The sequence below is a fragment of the Herpailurus yagouaroundi genome, unplaced genomic scaffold (assembly GCF_014898765.1).
Source record: "Herpailurus yagouaroundi ecotype Mexico unplaced genomic scaffold, PumYag 142, whole genome shotgun sequence".
Lineage (NCBI taxonomy): Eukaryota > Metazoa > Chordata > Mammalia > Carnivora > Felidae > Herpailurus > Herpailurus yagouaroundi.
The window spans coordinates 8118615-8139082 of NW_024412397.1; the positions used below are offsets into that span (position 1 = coordinate 8118615).

The 20468-nt window shown below is 40.9% G+C and overlaps 1 protein-coding gene across 5 annotated transcripts in view; it reads left to right on the forward strand.

Annotated features, from left to right (window-relative positions):
- Window positions 1-20144, forward strand: part of RTTN (rotatin) — a 161933-nt gene extending 141789 nt beyond the window's left edge. For 3 of the 5 annotated variants that reach the window (XM_040478586.1, XM_040478589.1, XM_040478590.1), the window contains 8 exons: window positions 497-594; window positions 1859-1936; window positions 4171-4297; window positions 7052-7254; window positions 10460-10727; window positions 17489-17592; window positions 18744-18813; window positions 19735-20144. In XM_040478586.1, coding sequence (XP_040334520.1) covers window positions 497-594; window positions 1859-1936; window positions 4171-4297; window positions 7052-7254; window positions 10460-10727; window positions 17489-17592; window positions 18744-18813; window positions 19735-19820 — 1034 coding nt within the window. In that variant the 3' untranslated portion in view covers window positions 19821-20144. Of the gene's footprint in view, window positions 1-496; window positions 595-1858; window positions 1937-4170; window positions 4298-7051; window positions 7255-10459; window positions 10728-17488; window positions 17593-18743; window positions 18814-19734 lie in introns of those variants that run through there. The other 2 variants (XM_040478587.1, XM_040478588.1) reach the window with 2 other exon arrangements.
- The last annotated feature ends 324 nt before the right edge of the window (window positions 20145-20468 follow it).

Here is a 20468-nt window from a genome sequence, read left to right on the forward strand (position 1 = left end):
TTTTTTTTAACGTTTATTTATTTTTGAGACAGAGACAGAGCATGAACAGGGGAGGAGCAGAGAGAGAGGGAGACACAGTATCTGAAACAGGCTGCAGGCTCTGAGCTGTCAGCACAGAGCCCGACGCGGGGCTCGAACTCACGGACCGTGAGATCATGACCTGAGCCGAAGTCGGACGCTTAACCGACCAAGCCACCCAGGCGCCCCGAGTCCAGTCATTTCAATGGTGATTTGCTACTAAAGCAAATTATGCATACCTCAAAACATAAAGTCGATTTTAGGAGTATTGTTGTATAAATTGAAAACATTGAAATTATTCAGCATTTTAGTTCTCTTTCATTTCCTCTGACTTATTAACCCCTCACTGAAAATACCAAAGTGAAGTTGGTCAGAAATATAAAATGTTCTATTTTATTTTGGAGAATTTGATATATGTGGTTTCAGCTTACTTGGCAATGGAACATCTTTTTTGATTGTCTCGGATTTTATCTCTCAGCTGATCTAATAGACAGCTGCATGGAGCAGATGAAGCACATCAGTGCACAGCTGAACCTCGATTCTCTCAGGCCCGGGAAAGCAGCACTGAAGAAACAGGTAACTGTGGGTCCCGGATGTCCGGGATGGATGGAATGGCACAGAGACCATCACTCCAGTGTCCTGTGCTTATTAAAACACCACTCTTGGGTGGAAATGGGTATCCAATTTGGAAGAAGGGTGTAGTTAGATAGATTAATGGGATTTTTACGTTAGCGACTTTGAGCTTGTGTGTGTGTGTGTGTGTGTGTGTGTGTGTGTGTGTATAACTTAATTTTCACTTGAAGATCTTAAAATGAGATTTAGATATTACATGTTTTTGTTACTATAAACGTTTTGGAATGTGCATGATATTTTGCCAGATAATTTTTTTTATGCTACAAATGAAGATATTTCTCTCAAAGCAAGCCTAGGTTCACTGGGAATGACATATAACTTACTAAGTTTTTCTGTATGCCAGGCCCTGTTCTATAAGCATGTCATATTTGTTATGTTGTGAGCACTCAGGCCAACACAGTCACATAATTACGAACTGAGAAAACCAATAGTTGCCCTATATCTGGGCGGTTTTGAAGCTGTACTCTTGATCTCTCTTTATTTTCTTCCGTGACTTTTGAATGTCTCGAGTGTTGAGTCTGTTTGACTCATGTTCAAACTGCATGTCATGTAAGCTCAAAATAACAGTTTTTATATAATAGTGATGATAATAATAAATGATTAATAATTAATAAAACAAACAAAAAGATCTGCCATACAGGCTTGTTCAGAAGATGAATGAGTGTGTATTTATAAATTTATAACTATAAATATTTATGTATATAGCTAAGACCATTATAGGAGCAATGTGTGTAATAACTGCTTTCTGTTGCATTTTGTAGGAAACCAAGAAAGAGTCTTATTTAATAATTGTATTGATGAGGGGGGCTACATGTTTGTCAGTTTCTTTTCTTGCCTCTTTTCCTTTTTCCTCTCCAGGCAAAGGCTCTTTACTTCATCATTGAGAAAGTCAGCCAACACCTGATATGATTGAAAACCAGTCAGTACCTGCTTCACTTTATTGAGATGAAACATGGAGCCTATTATATATCTCAGTTCCTCCATGCTTGATAGAACAGAAATAGCTTTTTTGTGGCGGATGCACTTCTTGAGATATGGTCATCTTTCAGAGATCATTAGCTTGTCAGTGCCCTCAAAGTTATGGTGGTCAGGTGCAGTGAGAGCACACTGGCATTGTAATGTGACCCAAAGGGGAAGGCATTACTCTGTGTAAAAAGTGGAATATGCCATTGTGTTCACATTTTTAAACCGCTTTTTGTTTAAACAGGAGGACGGTTTTATTAAAGAGTTAAGCATTGCCATGCAGCTCCTAAGAAACTGTCTTTATCAAAATGAAGAATGTAAAGTAAGTAGAGCGATATTTCAAAATTTCAGTAGTGATGCTGACATTAAATTAAAGTTTCGTTTTTATATGAGATAATATAGGAAGAAACATGAAAAACTCTTCAAATGTTTTTAGATGCACTTGATTGGTCCTTAAACTCCTTGTTAATTCTCAGAAATAGATGCACCTTATTCTTCAACATTGATGGCATTTCATGTTCATATCAGTATTTTAACTTTATCACTGAAAACTTCAAGCAGCTAAAGCAAATGAGTGTCTTTCTCTACGGTGGCACATTTCAGTTGTTTTTTTACTAAGAAGGAATGCATGTTTGTGTACGTCCAATAAGGCAGAGTTCTAAGAAAATTTTAAGTGTATTTATTTTGAGAGAGAGAGAGTGAGCAGGAGAGGGGCAGAGAGAGAAGGGGACAGAGGATCTGAAGCAGGCTCTGTGCTGACACCAGAGAGCCCAATGTGGGGCTTGAACTCGTGAGCTGTGAGATCATGACCTGCGCTGAAGTCGGACACTTAACCGACCGAGCCCCCAAGGCGCCCCAAGGCAGAGTTCTTTCAAAGACAGTTGTCAGGCAGCTCTCCAGGAAATAAGTGGAGGTGTCTGTGTCCATAAGGAAAGAGGAAAAGTGTGTCTCTCGTCTGGGTGGAAAATACTGCTGTTGCTGGGCCCGGCCTGTTCACAGAGCCTGGAGCCCGTTTCTGATTCTGTGTCTCCCTCTCTCTCTGCCCCTCCCCCATTCATGCTCTGTCTCTCTCTGTCCCAAAAATAAATAAATGTTGAAAAAAAAAAAAATAAGAACCTTGGTCTTGAAAAGCAGCGTTAGTAATTTAGGACATACAGCATTAAAGGAAGTTAGTCTAGACTGGTTGTTTCTCCTAACATGTAAACTGCTTGAATATAAACAGAAGTGAGCAAACTGGGGACTAGTTGTTAAAGAGGCAGGAAGAAGAGGACTGATTGATGGATGAAGGTCCCTGAGGAGGTGGGGAGGCTGTGTTTCAGAAGACAGATGGACTTCCTGACCACCAGCAAGGGAACACCTACTCCGCACTTCCGGGCAGGAAGGATGAGTGGATGAATATACAGATAAACTAGGTGGACAGAATGGTAGAGACGGAGCTCATACATAATTATTTCTGTCTTCGTAATCGTGGGGCTGTGTTCCAAGCTTATGAAGAGTGGGGTGAATAAGCAACCCTGGGAATGACTTCAGAGCTTATGGAGAGGGTTGAACACTGGTAATAACTTCCCACTCTCTTCTGCCATTGATGCTGCATAAAATTGTACAGGGTGTGTGTATTTAATATAAATACCTACCTGTGTGCACATAAGGTCTATGAATTGCCTAGTAATTCCTGTTCATTTAAAAAATTGCTCATTACTGCAGACAGATTTTTTTTTAATTATATTTATTTTTGAGAGAGAGAGAGAACACGAGTAGAGGAGGGGCAGAGAGAGATGGAGACAGAATCTGAAGCAGCTCCAGGCTCCAAGCTGTCAGCACAGAGCCCGATGCGGGACTGGAACTCACCAACCGCGAGATTATGACCCGGGCCGGAGTTGGACGCCTAACAGACTGAGCCACTCCAGCGCCCCGCTGCAAATAGATTTTATACATAATACCGTCCTAGGGGTAACTGATCTTTGTAATAAAGACTATGAATTATGTAAGAATTTGTTGATTGACATAGTATTTTGGCTTTTACTATATTCCAATTATTTATAAATAGTACTCTACTTCTGATGTGTCCACACTTACCAACGTATACACACACACATAAACACAGAGGAGAGAGAAGGTGGAGGGGAGAACTCAGAACTGACCAGAGTGTTTTCTTAACCAGAAAATCCCGTTTCTTAATCATTTTAGAGTACTTATGAGAGTTTATTCAATGTAGTGAGATATCATTGTCCTGTTTAATTTACATGTTTAGGAGCTGTTTTGGTGTCTTTTTGCTTGTTGGTTTCTAACATTTCTTAGCTAAGTTGTATATTGTGGTCACCCCAGTGTTAAAGGCACTTCCTGAGACTGGTCAGGCTCATGGTCAGGGCAGTCCTGGGCAAGGTGCTAAATCTGTCTGCAGGATTCTTGTGCCAGCTTGCCCTAACCGGAACAAAGATAAATTCAGTTTTTGTCTCCTTATATATTGGTAACAGGTTTTTTTTTTTTTTATTTGATTTTAATTTTGTATTTTCATATGTGCACACTAATACTGACTGTATTTCTTTCTCACGATAGGAAGCAGCTCTTGAAGCTCATCTGGTCCCTGTCTTGCACTCACTCTGGCCTTGGCTTTTGATGGATGATTCATTGATGCAAATTGCCCTGCAGCTACTTTGTGTCTACACCGCAAATTTTCCAAATGGTAAATAGATCCCAATTCTGCCTTTCAGTAATAAACTAAAATACTAATTTTATGGAATGCTGTGAAAATGAACTGAAAAACAAATACACAGTTTGAAGTGTTTCTCCTGCTTACAGAGGGCATGTTGGTGAGAGGGAAACTTTCTTATGGGTGTTACAAGATACTTTAGTATGTGTTTGTGCAGCCAGGAGGACTCATTAGGCAGCTCAGGGAATAGAGAGGGAGAAACCGACCTGGTTATATGGCAGTGGGAAATTGAATTTCATAGGGAAATCGAGAGAGTGAAAATTAACGACGTAAGACCTTAAGAACCAGATAAAGGTTAAAACTTTCATGGACTCTAGAGTAGGAGCTGGTGTGATGAAAGGCGACTCTAGACACAGTTGGCCTCGTAATAGCTGATGCCATTGGGACACCTCTTGTCACTCCCACAACACATGTTTTACTGAGAAGCTGCTGAGGGCCGTGCAATGTTAGAGGCCGGCAGCTAAGAGTGAGTGAAGGCAAGGGTGGAGGTGATGGAAAAGGAGATGGAGAGGAGAAAGCATGAAGTTAGCTGTTCGAGCTGAGGGAAAGCAGGCCTGCCCGGGAGGTGGAGTAGGACTGCTGGCAGCAGTCACGTCCCCTTGGAAAGTCAGGGTCATGCACTTGAGGTCCAGTCACTACGTGTGTGTGCTGTCTTCCAGCCACCATCCAGCAGCTCAGCAGCTGGTTCTTCAGTTGTCAAAAGATGCACAGAGAAAGGACGGGAACTCAAAACAGTTCAGAGTCCATCTACTCACTCCCATGTGCTTACGGTAGTTTACTCCTTGACAGTGGGACGTGGGCCTCTGGCCAGCAGGGCCCCGTGACATCAGCAGACCTTCAAGTTCGTAACTCCTGAACTTTCATTGTGGGGCATGCAGTGCACGGCAGCACAGGTGGTTTTGTTTTCGCTCTGCCTCCAACTTCCTCGTCCGTACTTCTGCTTGGACAGTCTCCTCTCGCTGAGTCCCTCAGCCACCACTGCTGGTGGCTCGGCCCGTGCAGCAGAGCTGTCTCCTGTGCTGTGTGGGCACCTTCTCCTTCTCCACCCACCTTCCCTACTTAGTTTAGGGCTTAGGGAGGTAAGGAGGGAAAAAAAAAACAATTGCTAAATATTGAGTAAAAGAAACATTTTAAATCTTTTGAAACTATATGTCACTTTTTACTTAAAATTGTTGTAAATATGAGATTGTGGTTAGGTTACTAAATGGGAGAAGAAACTTTTTATTTTCCTATCTAGTTTGTTTTCAAGCAAAACTCCGTCATTTAGTGGATCTAGTGGAAACCTTGCTATTTGGATACTGCGATTTGGTGTGAATACAGGCAAGACCACTATATTTATTTGTGTTTACTTGCCTTTTATGACTTTACTTTGCAGAATGTATTTGATTCTCATCTAGTGATACTTAAGCTAGCCTCCTTGCATGGACTGTCATAACTTAATTACACTTAGATTTATGTTACAATGCAGTAAAATGAATTTCTAATTCGTATATGGTTGGTTTCCTCCCTTGATAAATCCCATACGGTGGTTTAATTTACTGAGAGAACACTAGATTCTGGAAAACCACTTGACGCTTCTGGCTCTTGCTGCTTGTGAGCTGTGTGTCTCTCGACAAGCCACTGGCTTCTCTGAGCTCTGGCCTTTATCTAGCATACATGGCTGGTACCAAACGTCCTGTGGACACACTCCAGGATTATCGCGTCCCTCCTTTTCTTTTTTCTTGTGTAAAATGAAGGCATTGGACCAACTTACCCCCATTTCTAAAATTCTCTTCTTCTGCACAGGTCTTTATTTAGATGTATTTTTAAGGAACTATTTAAAAACCTCTTATGCATATTTATTCTTAAAAAATGAATCTAGGCACACCTGGGTGGCTCAGTTGGTTGTGCGTCTGACTCTTGATTTTGACTCAGGTCATGATCTCACAGTTCGTTGGATCAAGCCCTGCGTCGGGCTCTGCGCTGACAGTACAAAGCCTGGTTGGGATTCCCTCTTTTCTCTGTCTCTGTCTGTCTGTCTCTCTCCCTCTCTCAAAACAAACAAACAAACAAACATTAAGAAAAAATAAACCTAGTGTTTTAAAATGCCTTTTTGAGGGGTGCCTGGGTGGCTCGGTCGGTTGAGTGTCTGACTTTGGATCAGGTCATGAGCTCACAGTCTGTAGGTTTGAGCCCTGCATCGGCCTCTGTACTGACAGCTTGGAGCCCAGAGCCTGCTTTGGATTCTGTGTCTCCCTCTGTCTCTGCCCCTCCCCTGCTCATGCTCTCTCTCTCTCTCTCAAAAATGGATAAACATTAAAAAAAATTTAGATCATTAGACCCTCAGTGAGGACAGCAAATCCATCAGGCTGTATGTAGATGTCAACACTAGCCTTCCCTGCTGATTTGAAGTTCATAGGTTAGTGGATAAGTCATTGAGTAGGCAGATATGCTTCACTACTTAGGTTTTTTTTTTTTTTTTTAAGTTTATTTATTTATTTTGTTAGTGAGAGTGCATGCGTGCAAGCAGGGGAAGGGCATAGAGAGAGGGGAGAGAGAGAATCCCAAGCAGGCTTCATGCTGTTACTGTGGAACCTGACCCGGGGCTCAAACTCATGAACTGTGAGATCATGACCTGAGCCAAAATCAAGAGTCAGACGCTTGAATGACTGAGCCATCCAGATGCCCCAGGTTTTTTAACTAAATAGTGAAACTAAGATGACATTATGATAGGCTATGTTTTTTAAGGTTGCAGTTCTCTTTGTTGGTCAAGTTGTGGGCCATATCCAGTTCAAGCTGCCTATAGAGGAGCGCCTGGCACCTCTCTGATGGGGTGTATCCTGAAGTTGGCTTCCCAGATGCCTCTTGAGAACACTGCAGTTCAGCAGATGGTTTTTATGTTTCTTTCGAACCTGGCCTTGTCTCATGACTGTAAAGGAGTAATTCAGAAAGTAAGTACTTAATTTGTCCTTCATATCTTAAAAAAGAGTAGAATAATCCTTCTAATCAAGATCATTTATGAAAAATCTAGAACTCAGTTTCTAGGATTAAATTATTATGATTTCAAGACATTGTGTTTTAAAAGACTGTGAAAGGATTAAGGGGTTCACTATGTTTAAAGCCAATTGATAGATGACACATGGAGAGGACAGGCTAGAGGATGATCATTACACTTCCTTTCAGTTTATCTTCTTACTTTTGGATCATATTTTACCTCTCTCAAAAATGAGGGGTTTAGAATTAGAAAGACAGCTGTCTCACATTTATTTGAGATTATACAAGTCATGTCCAGTCTTTACATAGACCAAATGGAACAGTAGCGATCTCAGTTCAGTTTACATGGTCAGAACAACGTGTGAAATGACAGCCATCTTGCCCTGCTTAGACCGATGTTATCAGTCCTCTGGGACTCCAGTGCCAAAACTTGACTTCTTATCACTGATTTTTAACCTAGGGTACTTTGCAAGGGATTGAATGAGTTAAACAAATTGTAATACACATGTTCAGTGAGATTATATTTAGATATGTATGACCAGAATCCCTAATTTGGAAGATCCTGTACATTGTGAATATGATCATGTCTGTTATTTACGAGTAGTACTTTGAGTGTTTTTGTTCCCTTTATACGGAGGCCAAGACAAATTATGAAAGTTGACAGTATTCATGAGAATTGAATCTCCGTTTCCTCTCCTGTGTCAGCCCCCCACCCCCACCCCCTCCAGAAAAAACCCACATTGACTGCAACCTCCAAATAAATAGCAGTTTTACTAAGGAACAATCTTTTCAGTGGTGTGTTGGAGCTAACTCAGGCTGACTCATGAGTATCATTGCTGATTTTCAGGAATTCTGTGACCCAGTTGACATCACGGTGCTATCTTGAAATCAGCCATGGTGGGAGGGCTCACACTGTATAAATTGGCAAAAGGTGCAATCAGGGACCCACTATCCCACCAGAACCACAGGTGGATATACACATCACGCTGCACTGGATGTCTGTAGCCCCGTCCCTACACGTGTGAGAGCATGGGCCGGGGGCAGTGCTTTCCCCCGCTCCCCTCTGGAGCACACGGGTGGAGTAGAACAGGAGCTCCCGAACAAGTTGTCAATCTCGGGTTTGACATGTGACTTTGAGCAGGAGACCTTCTCTCTTTAAGCTTCGGTTGCTTCATTTGAAAACTTACTGGGTTAAACAACATGATCTCTAAGGTGTCCTCCACTCTCAATGCATGACTCTGTTCCTGTACTCAAGCATATATTGATATATATTTCATGTGACTCTGTTTCAGGTGCAGCTCAGTCAAGTTGTTTTTCCTCTGCTCTAGTTAGGAAACCCCCGAGCCTTCCTCTGCTCCTCTGTTAAAAGAGCCCTGGGTATTTAACAGTTCTACCTGTCCGTTACCCTGCTCTGGGCATTAGAAGACGTAACCAGCACTTTTGTACAACAACACTCTAAAGTGTCTGGTTTCTCTCCACCATGTTTCTCTACATTCCACATGGTATAGGAAATTGTCTAAAAGCATCTTTAGCTCCAGCAAAGGGAAGGAATGCCCATAGTATGTTTATACTTGAAAGCACTGCCATATGTTTTATCACTAGTGTCTACTCCAGATCTCCAATATCATGGTAGAATGTAGCTGAACAGGAAAGGCAAGGGATAAATCTAGAAGGCGTCAGTTTGGACTGAGCAATGAGAAGTAGGTGTGAGTGACAGTGCAATGCAAAGTGGGCATGTGGTTTCACAGTTTACTTGTTGCTTGGGTAATGTTGTTAATATTTCTGTAGCTAATTTCATTTATTTTTTTTTTGTAAGTTTTTACTGAATTCCAGTTGGTTAACATACACAATTAATAATATTAGTTTCAGGTGCACAATATAGTGAGTCAGCATTTCTATATCCTTTCATTTTTAGACTCAGAGTCCTTTTATGTAACAGTATTAAATGTGTTTAATAGATTCAAGCCAACATCTTGATTTAGGTGCAGGAGAACCCAGGAATAGGCCAGAATCGATTATTAAGCAGGAGGGAGATGAGAGATAGCCTGGTATTCCGGGCAGTTAAGAAAGTTAAGTGATCACACTTCTGTTCTCCGGTCAAAATATCCAACTGATATTTTTGATACCCCTCTATAAGTTTACTAGGGTGGCATGTAGCCATGAGAAATCATCTGTAATGATAAGCAGTGGGGGTAAAGTGAATATATGATATCCATGTAGATTATTTTATTTTATTGTACTTTTTAGAGAGTGTGAGCAGGGGGCAAGGCAGAGGGAGAGAGAGAAAGAGAGAGAGAGAGGAAGGGAGGGAGGGAGGGAGGGAATGAATGTCAAGCAGGCTCCATGGTCAGTGTGGAGCCCGATGGAGGGCTTGATCCCACGACCCTGGGATTATGACCTGAGTCGACATTAAGAGTTGGACGCTCAGTTGCGCTTTAAAAATTTTTTTAATGTTTGTTTGTTTGTTTGTTTGTTTGTTTATTTTAAGAGACAAAGAGCATGCAAGCGAGGGGGGAGCAGAGAGAGAGGGAGAGAGAGAGAATCCCAAGCAGGCTCTGCACTGTCAGTGCAGAGTGCACATGGGGCTCAATCCCATGAAGTATGAGATCATAACCTGAGCTGAAATCAAGAGCTGGATGCTTAACCTGCTGAGCCAACTAGGCTCCCCCAAATTTTTTTTTTTTTTTTTTAAGCACACTTGTAGCTATAAAGATTCTGGTCTGCTCAGTACTACTAGAGTTGTTAACTGGTATCCAAGACTGACTTGGGTTTTGTTTTCTTTTTCCTCCCCATAGGATAGTTTTTAATGAGCAGCAAAATTGCCGGAAGGCAGGCAGAGAGAGAGAACTCAGGAGGCCTGAAATAATCCCCAACTGGAATTATCCATCCTAAATAATTAAGAGTTGACTATATGTAGTTAGTTTATCCATCGTCAGGAAAGAATTAGTAAGAATTAAAAATTTGAGCACTATTTTGTTTTCCTTAATTTTTTCACTTATACCTGGAAACAGTTTAGATGGGAGTATTTGGAAGTTGTTAGGAGGAAGGAGAAATTAAAGTTGGGAAAAGAAGAGCAGAATGCTAGTTAATTGGTCTCCAAGGGACAAAGAAAATAATGAAAAGAGTCAAGAAGAAAATAATATTCTCTCTGTTTATCCACAGAGTAACTTCTTACAGAACTTTCTGTCTCTAACATTGCCAAAAGGAGGAAATAAACATCTCAGTAATCTGACCATTCTTTGGTTGAAGTTACTCTTGAATATCTCACTTGGAGAAGATGGCCAACAAATGATCCTGAGGCTGGATGGCTGTTTGGACTTGCTTACAGAGATGAGCAAATACAAGCATAAGAGCAGCCCGTGTATACCTCTCCTTATTTTTCATAATATTTGCTTCAGTCCTGCCAATAAGCCCAAGATCCTGGCTAATGGTGAGTATTCACGTCACACACACACACACACACACACACACACACACACACACACACATTTATACATGTGGTCATTCCTACAGTATTCCATTTAGAGTAAAACACAAAATGTTTTTTATAAGTAATCTGCCAACTATTTATTAAGCACCACTGTGTTCAAGGCAGTGTGGGAGGCAGAGGCCGTTGGAACGAATCAGGTGTGACCCCTGTCGTCAGGGATGAACCAGACATGGCTCCAGCCCTCCAGTGGCTGCCAGGAGTCTTCCCGGGGTTACCGAGTCTTGCTGTTGGTGGCTGCACTGGATCCTGGAGGTGGTAGGGAGGAGGAGCCTGGCATGGGCGCCCTCTGGCCTCACCCTGACTTCTCCCATCTCTGTTCTCCTGGCTCCCCTGGGTCTTTGAGCAGATGCTGCGGTGTCAGTGAAGCCTCTTCAGACCAACCGGCCAACGTGATAACCCCCACATCCTTCTTCCTGCCTCCCGTCCTTCTCTCTCTCTCACTCTCTCCTCTCCCTCCCTGTTGACATTACCACCAGGTGAGATACTATATGTTTTTGGCATATATCTGTTCATTCCTAGTCTGCCCACACTAGAACATTAGCTCCTAGGAGGTCAAGAGGTTTCTGTCTTTTTTCTTCACTTGGCATCTAGAATTGTGCCTGTCACTGGTGAGCATTCAGTGAATATTCAGTGATTGAGAGAGCTCTTGAATAGGCAGGAGAGTTCAGGATCCAAGACCAAATGGTGAAATTAGCCTTACAGAGACCCGATTCTCTGAGATGTAGGACAGGTGGAGGTAAGGATTTAGAATAATTTTGAAACAGAAAGAGGGAAATGGAAAAGTCTGTTTCTGCAGCCATGTGCTGTTTCTGTGAGTAGAGTGTGACGTTTATAGGGAGGGAGTTTTATAAGGAGGCATCGCATTGTTTGGGGGAAATAAAAAGAGGCGGGCTCTAGAAATCAGTTTATAAACACACCTGAAGTGCCTGGAACCATTTATGGAGCGTAGTGGCTGCTCCAGATGGGCTAATTGTGTTTTCCTCTCATGTTCTGTACTTAGTGTTTTCTTAGAGGTGTTTTCCTGTGACATGTGGAGTTTCTAAGTGAGTGTCAGTGATTCTGCTTATGTTCTCCCGTGTGTGCTGGTGCTTCTCTTTTTCTGATAATTATTGGATAGCTGGAAATATAGGGAAAGATTTTAGAAGCTCAGTCAGCTTTTAACGTAGTGAGATGAACTGTGGATCTGAGCTCTGCTTTTCCATAACTCCTCTACGGATGCTGTGCTGGCCGCCGTGGGCTTGTGCCTCAGCCCTTTGTTTGGTAGAGAGGGATAATGATAGGCCCTGCCACCTAAGGCAGTGAGGTAGCTACGTGAGGGATCTTTTCCCATGCCTGCTCTCATCTGTTAGTTTTTCTTTCTCAGAAAGTTTCTTCTTTGGGGACTACTCACTGCAAGTTTCTTACTGAGAGAGTTGGAAAAAGGACAGCTTAAGGGAACTCAAGGAGAAGTCTGCATTTCCCCTCTGGATTTATTTTTAGCTTTTCTTTGTAACAGTGATGCTCTCTCTTCTTCCTTAGCTTAAAGCACATGGGCAAACTTTTGGTAAGAAGGAGCTTCCTCAGCCCCACAGACATGAGATCGGGGCCTCCAAGGCAGGGATAAGAGGCAGCAACTGTGCAGTTTTTGTATGGATCTTTGGAGGCATGTCACAGGCCTTTTCCACTTGGGGATCCAGAGGGAGGGCTTAGCAGAGGCACCTGGCTTAAAAATCTACCATGTAAGAGTGCATAATTCTGATAATTAGTGCCCAAACCTCTGGTTTTGATGGTCAGGAGTAGAGTAGGTTGTGAGGCTTGGAAAAATAGAGCCAGAGTATTCCTTGTTTCTATAAATGTCAGGCAAGGTCTGCTCTGAAAACAACAAAAATATGCTAGATAAAATATATCAAAATTTACCTTAAAATCGAAGAACTGAAAAGATAGTGGGAAACTCCCAGGCCCATTTTGATTGAAAGTCTGTGCCTCGAGAGACACAAAATATATACATGAAATGTGCATTTTTTGTCTCGAGGACATTTGCCAACATTGTATGCTTGGCTTTTGTTCAGGCATTCCAAGGAGTCAGGGAAATACAGTTGAGAGTATCCACGACAGGGGGAGTTTGGGGCCATCTTGGCTGTATTGTGTAAACCCCAAAGACCTAGGCTCTTAAGAGAAAGACGAATCAAAATTAAATTGGTCCCCCAACCCACATCCAGGTGATTATAAAGAAAGGAAGAACAAGTGTGAGAATGGGCACCACAGACTGCTCCCCACAGCTCTGCACCCCCCAGATGCATAGACTGAGTGGCCTGTGACCTGGTTTGAGCCGAACCTTGATCGACAGTGCTTCTGGGTGCTTAGCAGAAGCAATCTGCCACTCTGATGGATGGAGGACAAGTGCACACTAAGCCTCAGAGAACCTCCACAACTAATTTTTCAGAAGTATTAACTAGTATACAGTTAAATGTGACCAATCCCATCGGGAAACATGGCAACATGAGGAAGAACCAGCAGGGAGAAATATACCAACTTATCTGCCTAGGCTTCAGATATTATAATTATAAAACACAGATTTAAAGATAAATTTAGTTATACCATATTTAGAAAAATAAGTGACAAACTTGGGAGTGTTTGCAGGCGATAGGAAAGTGAAAAATTGAAAGATTTGAAACAATAGCCAAATAAATTCTATAAATATTTATGTACCCAACATGGGAGCATCCAAATACATAAAGCACCTACTAACAAACATAAGGAAATAATCGATAGTAACACAGTTGTAGTAGGGGACTTTAACACCCCACTTACATGAATGGACAGATCATCCGAACAGAACTTCAACAAGCAGACAGTGGCTCTGAATGACACAGCAGATCAGATGGATCTAACAGGTATATTCAGAACATTCCATCCTAAACCAGCAGAATATACATTCTTCTCAAGTGTCCGTGGAACATTCTCCAGAACAAATCCTATATTAGGCCACAGAACAAGTCTTAACAAATTCAGAAAGTTTGAAGTCCTACTATACATCATTTTTGACCACAGCACTATTAAACTAGAAATCAGCCACAAGGAAAACTCTGGAGATTTACATGGAAGGTAAATCATATGCTACTAAACAATGACTGGATCAACCAGGAGATCAAAGAGGAAAGCAAAAAATACAAGGAGACATATGAAAATGAAAACACCACAGTCCAAAATCTTTGGGATGCAGCGAAAGCTGTTCTAAAAGGGACGATTAGAGCAATGCAGGCCTACCTCAAGAAAAATCTCATGTAAACAACCTAACCTTATAGCTAAAGGAGCTAGAAAAAGAACAAACAAAACCCCAAACCAGTAGTAGGAAGGAAGTAATAAAGACCAGAGCAGAAATAAATGAAATAGAAACCAAAACAGCAATAGAACCGAACAATGAAGTCCAGGAGCTGATTCTTTGAAAAGATCAGCACAAATGTGCTAAACCTTTAGCCAAATTCATTAAAAAAAAAAAAAAAAAAAAAATGAAAGAGGGATTCAAATAGAATCAAAAATAGGATTAATAACAACTGATAACAAAGAAATACAAAGAATTGTAATATTATGAAACATTATATGGCAACAGATTGGACAACCTGGAAGAAATGGACAGATTCTTAGCAACATAGAACCTCCCCCAACTGAATCAGTTAGAAATAGAAAGTTTGAACAGACTGATTACCAGTAATGAAACTGAATGAGTTATTAAGAACTCCCAGTAAACAATAATCCAGGACCAGATGGCTTCAAAGGTGAATTCTACCAAACATTTAAATAAGAGTTATACCTATTCTCAAACTATTCTCTGAGGCCAGCATTACCTTGATACCCAAACCAGATAAAGATACTACAAATAAAGAGAACTATAGGCCAGTATCTTTGATGAACATAGATGCAAAAATCCTCAACATAGTATTAGCAAACCAAATCCAAGAACACGTTAAAAAAAATCATTCACCAAGATAAAGTAGGATTCATTCCATTCCCATGTTTCAACTGTGATTCAGTATGTGCAAATCAATGTGATATCACAGCAGTAAAAGAAAGGATAAATGCCTTACAGTCATTTCAATAGATGAAGAAAAAGTATTTGACAAAGTATAACATCCATTCATGATAAAAACCTTCAACAAAGTAGGTTTACAGGGAAGGTACTTCAATATGATAAAGGCCATATATGAAGAACCCACAGATAACATCATGCACAGTGGTGAAAAACAGAGCTTTTCCCCTAAGATTAGGAACAAGACAAGGATGTGCCCTCTCTACCACTTTTATTCAACATAGCACTAGAATTCCTAGCCACAGACAAGAAAAAGAAAAAGCGTACAGATGGGAAAGGAAGTGAAAGTGTCACTCTTTGCAGTTGATATTATGATATATATAGAAAAGACCATCAAAAAGACTATTGGAACTGATAAATGAATTCAGTAAGGTCGCAGGATACAAAATCAATATACAGAAACTGTTGTGTTTCTATACACTAATAATGAAATAACAGAAAGAGACATTAAGAAAACAAGCCCACTTACAGTTGTGCCAAAAAAGAATACCTAGGAATAAAAACCAAGGAGGTGAAAGTCCTATGCTCTGAAAACTATAAAGATGGCATCCCTAAATATGTAATTAAATCATTTATACTAAGAAGAAAAGTAGTAAGTAAAACTCATTTCCTACTTATCTAGCTACATTTTACTGTTATCTTTTCTCTTGGGGTTATTTATATGTGTATGTAGGTGCTCACTTCATATCTATTTTAATGTGCCTTTTTTGTAACCGTGTTATATTTCACAATGAAATGTATTTTTAAAAATTTATCCTGTTGCATCATCAGTGGGGGCATCACATTAATTGATCTATGTATGTACTTTATTAAAAATGCTTAAAAGGGGTGCCTGGGTGGCTCAGTCGGTTAAGCTTCAGACTTCAGCTCAGGTCATGATCTCAGTTCGTGGGTTCGAGCCCCACGTTGGGCTCTGTGCTGACAGCTCACAGCCTGGAGCCAACTTCAGATTCTGTGTCTCCCTCTCTGTCTGCCCCTCCCCACTCTCATGCTCTCTTTCTCTGTCTCAAAAAAATGAATAAACATTAAAAAATTTTTTGAAAAAAATGCTTAAGAGATAGTAACTGGTAGAAGGAGTTATTATAAACTTCTTTAGATCAGGGGTTATATGCTAAGTTTAGTACACTGTATTAAAACATTTTATGGTAGGGGCGCCTGGGTGGCTCAGTCGGTTAAGCGGCTGACTTCGGCTCAGGTCATGATCTCGCACTCCGTGAGTTTGAGCCCCGCTTCGGGCTCTGTGCTGTCAGCTCAGAGCCTGGAGCCTGTTTCAGATTCTGTGTCTCCCTCTCTCTGACCCTCCCCCGTTCATGCTCTGTCTCTGTCTCAAAAATAAATAAACGTTAAAAAAAAAAATTAAAAAAAAAAATTGATGATACTCAGAGAAACACATGGGAATCACCCTTTCATTGGGTGATGTGCCCTAAGAGTACGAGCTGTCACCTACAACCGCACATAATGAGTTTCATCGGGTAACTATTTATATAGGCTAATTATGGGGAAGTTATGGGAAAAGCCAGGGAAGCCAGGGAATGCGGAGGAGGTGGGTGGTAAGGAGTAGGAGCTGGTTGGCAGAAAGTTCAGCACTCTGTGTACCTTCCACACTGTCTCTTGATGGTACAGAATTCACTTTATGGAGCTTTTTTTTTTTTTCTGTAAAAGATTTAAAATTTAAAAAATAAATAAATGAAATAAAAAAATAAAAACTAAATAGAATCACCTAAACAGCATTTTTGTTGCTTTAGTTACAGAATCGTTCTTTAAAAAAAATTGTTTAATGTTTTATTTATTTTTGAGAGAGAAAGGGGGGGGGGGCAGAGAGGGAGACACAGAATCTGAAACAGGCTCTAGGCTCTGAGCTTAAAAATGGAACATGCTTTTAAACATAGATTTTAGAGGAAAAATAATTTGATACAATAAAATATATAAAAGTTAGTAATAAGATAGGTTCATATACTTTTCTGAAACACCCTGACAAATCTCCTTGGGATTGGACTTCTCTGTGTCTTCCCTTAAAATGAGTAGTATGCTGCAGATAACTTGTAAGTCTTGATTTCACACTCTGCCTAGCTATGCAAAAAGGGGACACATCTTGTGTGTTGATATGCCTTTAAATCACTTTTTCCTCTGACACATAAATACACAAAAGCATTTCTCTAAAATGTTTAGTCCTTTTTTAAAAGGCTTAACTAATTTGGTATTTCTTGATTATTGTTTTATATAGTAACCCATGCTGTTGATGTTTGTATAATGGTCTTTATAATTTATCATAAGAGCAAATCTGTTTTCTTGCACACCAAAATGTAAGCTATAATTGAACAGCTCATTTATACAACTCTTTGTATAATTACTTACTTCTGCACTATTGTTGTTTAAATGAATGTGCCTTTGTTGAATTAGGGCCAAAAGAATTAGGCTGCCATGACTGTTCTGTGCCCGTCATGAAGACAGTTTGTTGTGAGGTTGTCCTCCCACGTATGGTTTACCAGATTGTTTTTGCCACAGTCTAGTGATACCAACTTTGTATGTATTCTGATGGGGGCAGAGGGAGTATCTGACTAGTCCAAGATCAGAATGCATTGTGATGTCTGGGACTGAACTTTTGTTTTTTTTCCCCTAATGTGTTTATTATTAGAAAAAGTCATTGGTGTGCTAGCTGCCTGTCTGGAAAGCGAGAATCAACATGCACAGAGGATTGGAGCAGCTGCGCTTTGGGCTCTGATTCACAATTATCAAAAGGTCAGTTTTTAAAGTCATTGTTCTAGCCAGGGGCAAATCCAAGCCTCTGAGAGTGCAGCCAGGGGCGCCAGGGGAGTATCAGCTAGATTTTAAACAATAACAACAACAACAACAACAACAACAACAACAACAACAACAACAAAACGAACTCAAGGACCTTATTGTCTTGTGCATTTATACAATTAGTGAGCCATCAGTTGAAATCATTGTCATTTAATTAACAGGATGTCTCATTTCAGAAGGCTGTCTGTCTCTTTTGGGTGAATTCTCCCTGTTGGTATAACTTGATTTGGCATATTGATGTAATGTTAGTATAGATCATTTCTGTTAACAGACGTATTTGGGGAAAATATATCCTGAAATAAAACCAAATAACGAAGTTTTATGCAGCTGTGTGATTCCTCTTTGTCTAGCTTGTGTCGCTGCTGAGTTTTGAGAGGACCCGATTCCTGGAAGGCTGCAGCACAGGGCCGGCCGCAAGGGAGCGATAGCAGGTGCAGCCTCGCACTTGCCCTCTCTGGCCTTTGGTCTTCTCTTTCATTGCAGACATCTCGTTCCTGAGAGAAGTGCCCTTGGGTATCTAGCCGTTAAATAGTGGCCAGTGACAGACAGCGTTCCCATAGACACCGTCCCCGAATGGTGCCCTCTCAGCTGATAGTCCCTTGTCTGTGCTGCCTGCTCTCCCTGCTGGCTGACAGCACACAAGGCGAAAGGCTGTGCTGTCGCTTTCACCGTGTGTCCCCAAGGCTTAGCACGGGGTTTGGCACTTTATGGTCACTGAGTAAATATTTGTTGACCACCTGGTACCGTTTGATATATTTTAATCTGAAATCTGGGGCTTGAGGGAATATGAAATATTGAAACCAAGACTGAGTCTTCCTTTAAGACTTGAGATTAGGAGAGAAGGGGTAAAGGGCAGGGCAGGGGACAAAGAACTTGGAGCAGCAGAGAAGAGTCGAGTTAGAGAGGGAAGGATGTGGGCGAAGACCCAGGGGGATGTGCTTCTGTCTAATCCCCTGACCACATTGTCGTGCTTCATGATAATCTGCTCAGTGCTTGCGGTCAGCAGTGGTGGCTTTAGTACTGTAGTGTCCTGACCCTTGGCGTGTGGGAAGAAGTCTGATTCATGGGTTGCTCTGTGTTATCTCCAGGCAAAAACAACTTTGAAAAACCCATCAATAAAAAGAAGAGTGGATGAAGCATATTCGTTAGCAAAGAAAAGTAAGTTTTATTATGAAAGAGATGACAGTTAACCTTGGAAGCTATTCAGTGAATTCTGTGATTAGTGAAATACTTGGATAGTTCACAGCGAAAAGACAGTTTTCAACACTGGTCCATGCTTTTCATTACGTCACCTTTTAAATAATAAGATGTTTTGATAGATGAAGGTTTGAGATACAGTGATTTCTTAAAACATGTCTGTGATCTTTCTCCAACTCCTTTTCTTTTTCTTGCACTAAACGTCCTTTGCCAGTGGCTACCGCTGTGCTGCAGTGTGTTCTTAGGTGATAAGAGCTGGGCCCAATTAGAATTGACCTTGAACAGAAAACTTTGATCTAACATCGGGGAGTTGAATTACAGTCTTCCGAGAATAGATCCCATTGCCCTTGTATCCTCTCAGCCCTGTGATGTGATCATGGTATGAGGCAGGGTTTTCTTTTCACAGTTCGTTTCTCATTTTAAGTGACACAGGTTTTCAATGAGCATTATTCTTTGAACACTTTTTTATGCTAAGGCACTGTACTGTGTCCTCCTTGTACTGTACGGAGTCTCTTAGTTATTAGTTTGTGTTAGTTATTTTGTTCCTAATTAGTTAGTAATGAATTTTTTTGTAGTCTGATTCTTTATAAGTGGTTTATAGTTTTTTTGGTTGGTTTCTTGCTGTGACCATGAGTTTCTAGAGGTACCGAATAATTGAGTTATGTCAGAGTTTAGGCGTTAGGAGGGGTGGGGCAAAAAAAAAGAGCAAGGCGTTCGTTCGGTATTGTAGGTAATGGCAGCCATTATGGAAGTACCTTGCTTTTTTGTTTATGCTTTTTGGCTAAAGTGTAAATAAAAAGTAAGTGTGAATTCTGGCTGCTCTTAAGTGCAGTACTGAGTTTAATAAACTTACTCTTCCCTGCTCTTCTGTTTCTCTTTCAGCTTTCTCAAACTCAGAAGAAACCCCGCTAAATGCCTATTATATGAAATGTCTCGAAAACCTCGTTCAGCTTCTTAATTCTTCCTGAGCACCGTGAAGGAGCCCGGAGGCTGACGGCCGCCCCAGGTGAGCCCACCTTGAAGCAGACTCCGTGTAGCAACTCTTAGCTAGAGACAGGCTGAGTCTCTGCAGGGTGCTGTGCCTGCCTTCCGGATGAGGAGCAGAACGGAAGACGTCCTCGTTCCGCCCCTTTGTACTGGCTCCGTGAGAAAGAGCAGCCGACAAGAAGATGATAAAAAAAGAGGCACAGGAACTTTTGGGAACATAAACATCTTTACCTTTTTTTGTGCAATTTGCTTTGTAAAAATCCTACTTAACAGTTATTTAATAAAATATTTTTAGAAACTGAAAATTGACTAATAATTGCTGCTTGCAGACTTTGATCAGTATCATGGATATGAATTGCGGTAATTGGAGGAATTACTAATTCTGATTTCCTTTTTTTCCTTAATTTATTACATGGAATCCGACTCTTGTCAATACAGATCCTTGTTTCACAAACTTTTATTTTGCCCAGGGCATATACATTGGTGGAGAGATATTTGCATGTAAACATCTATGATTTTGTGAGTAGCTTCTTTATGCAATTTTTAGTGATATTAACTCCTTTGTATATGATTTGTTAACCTGTTATATTTTATTATTTTCACCTCTCAGCTTCTGAAATGTTGTGTAA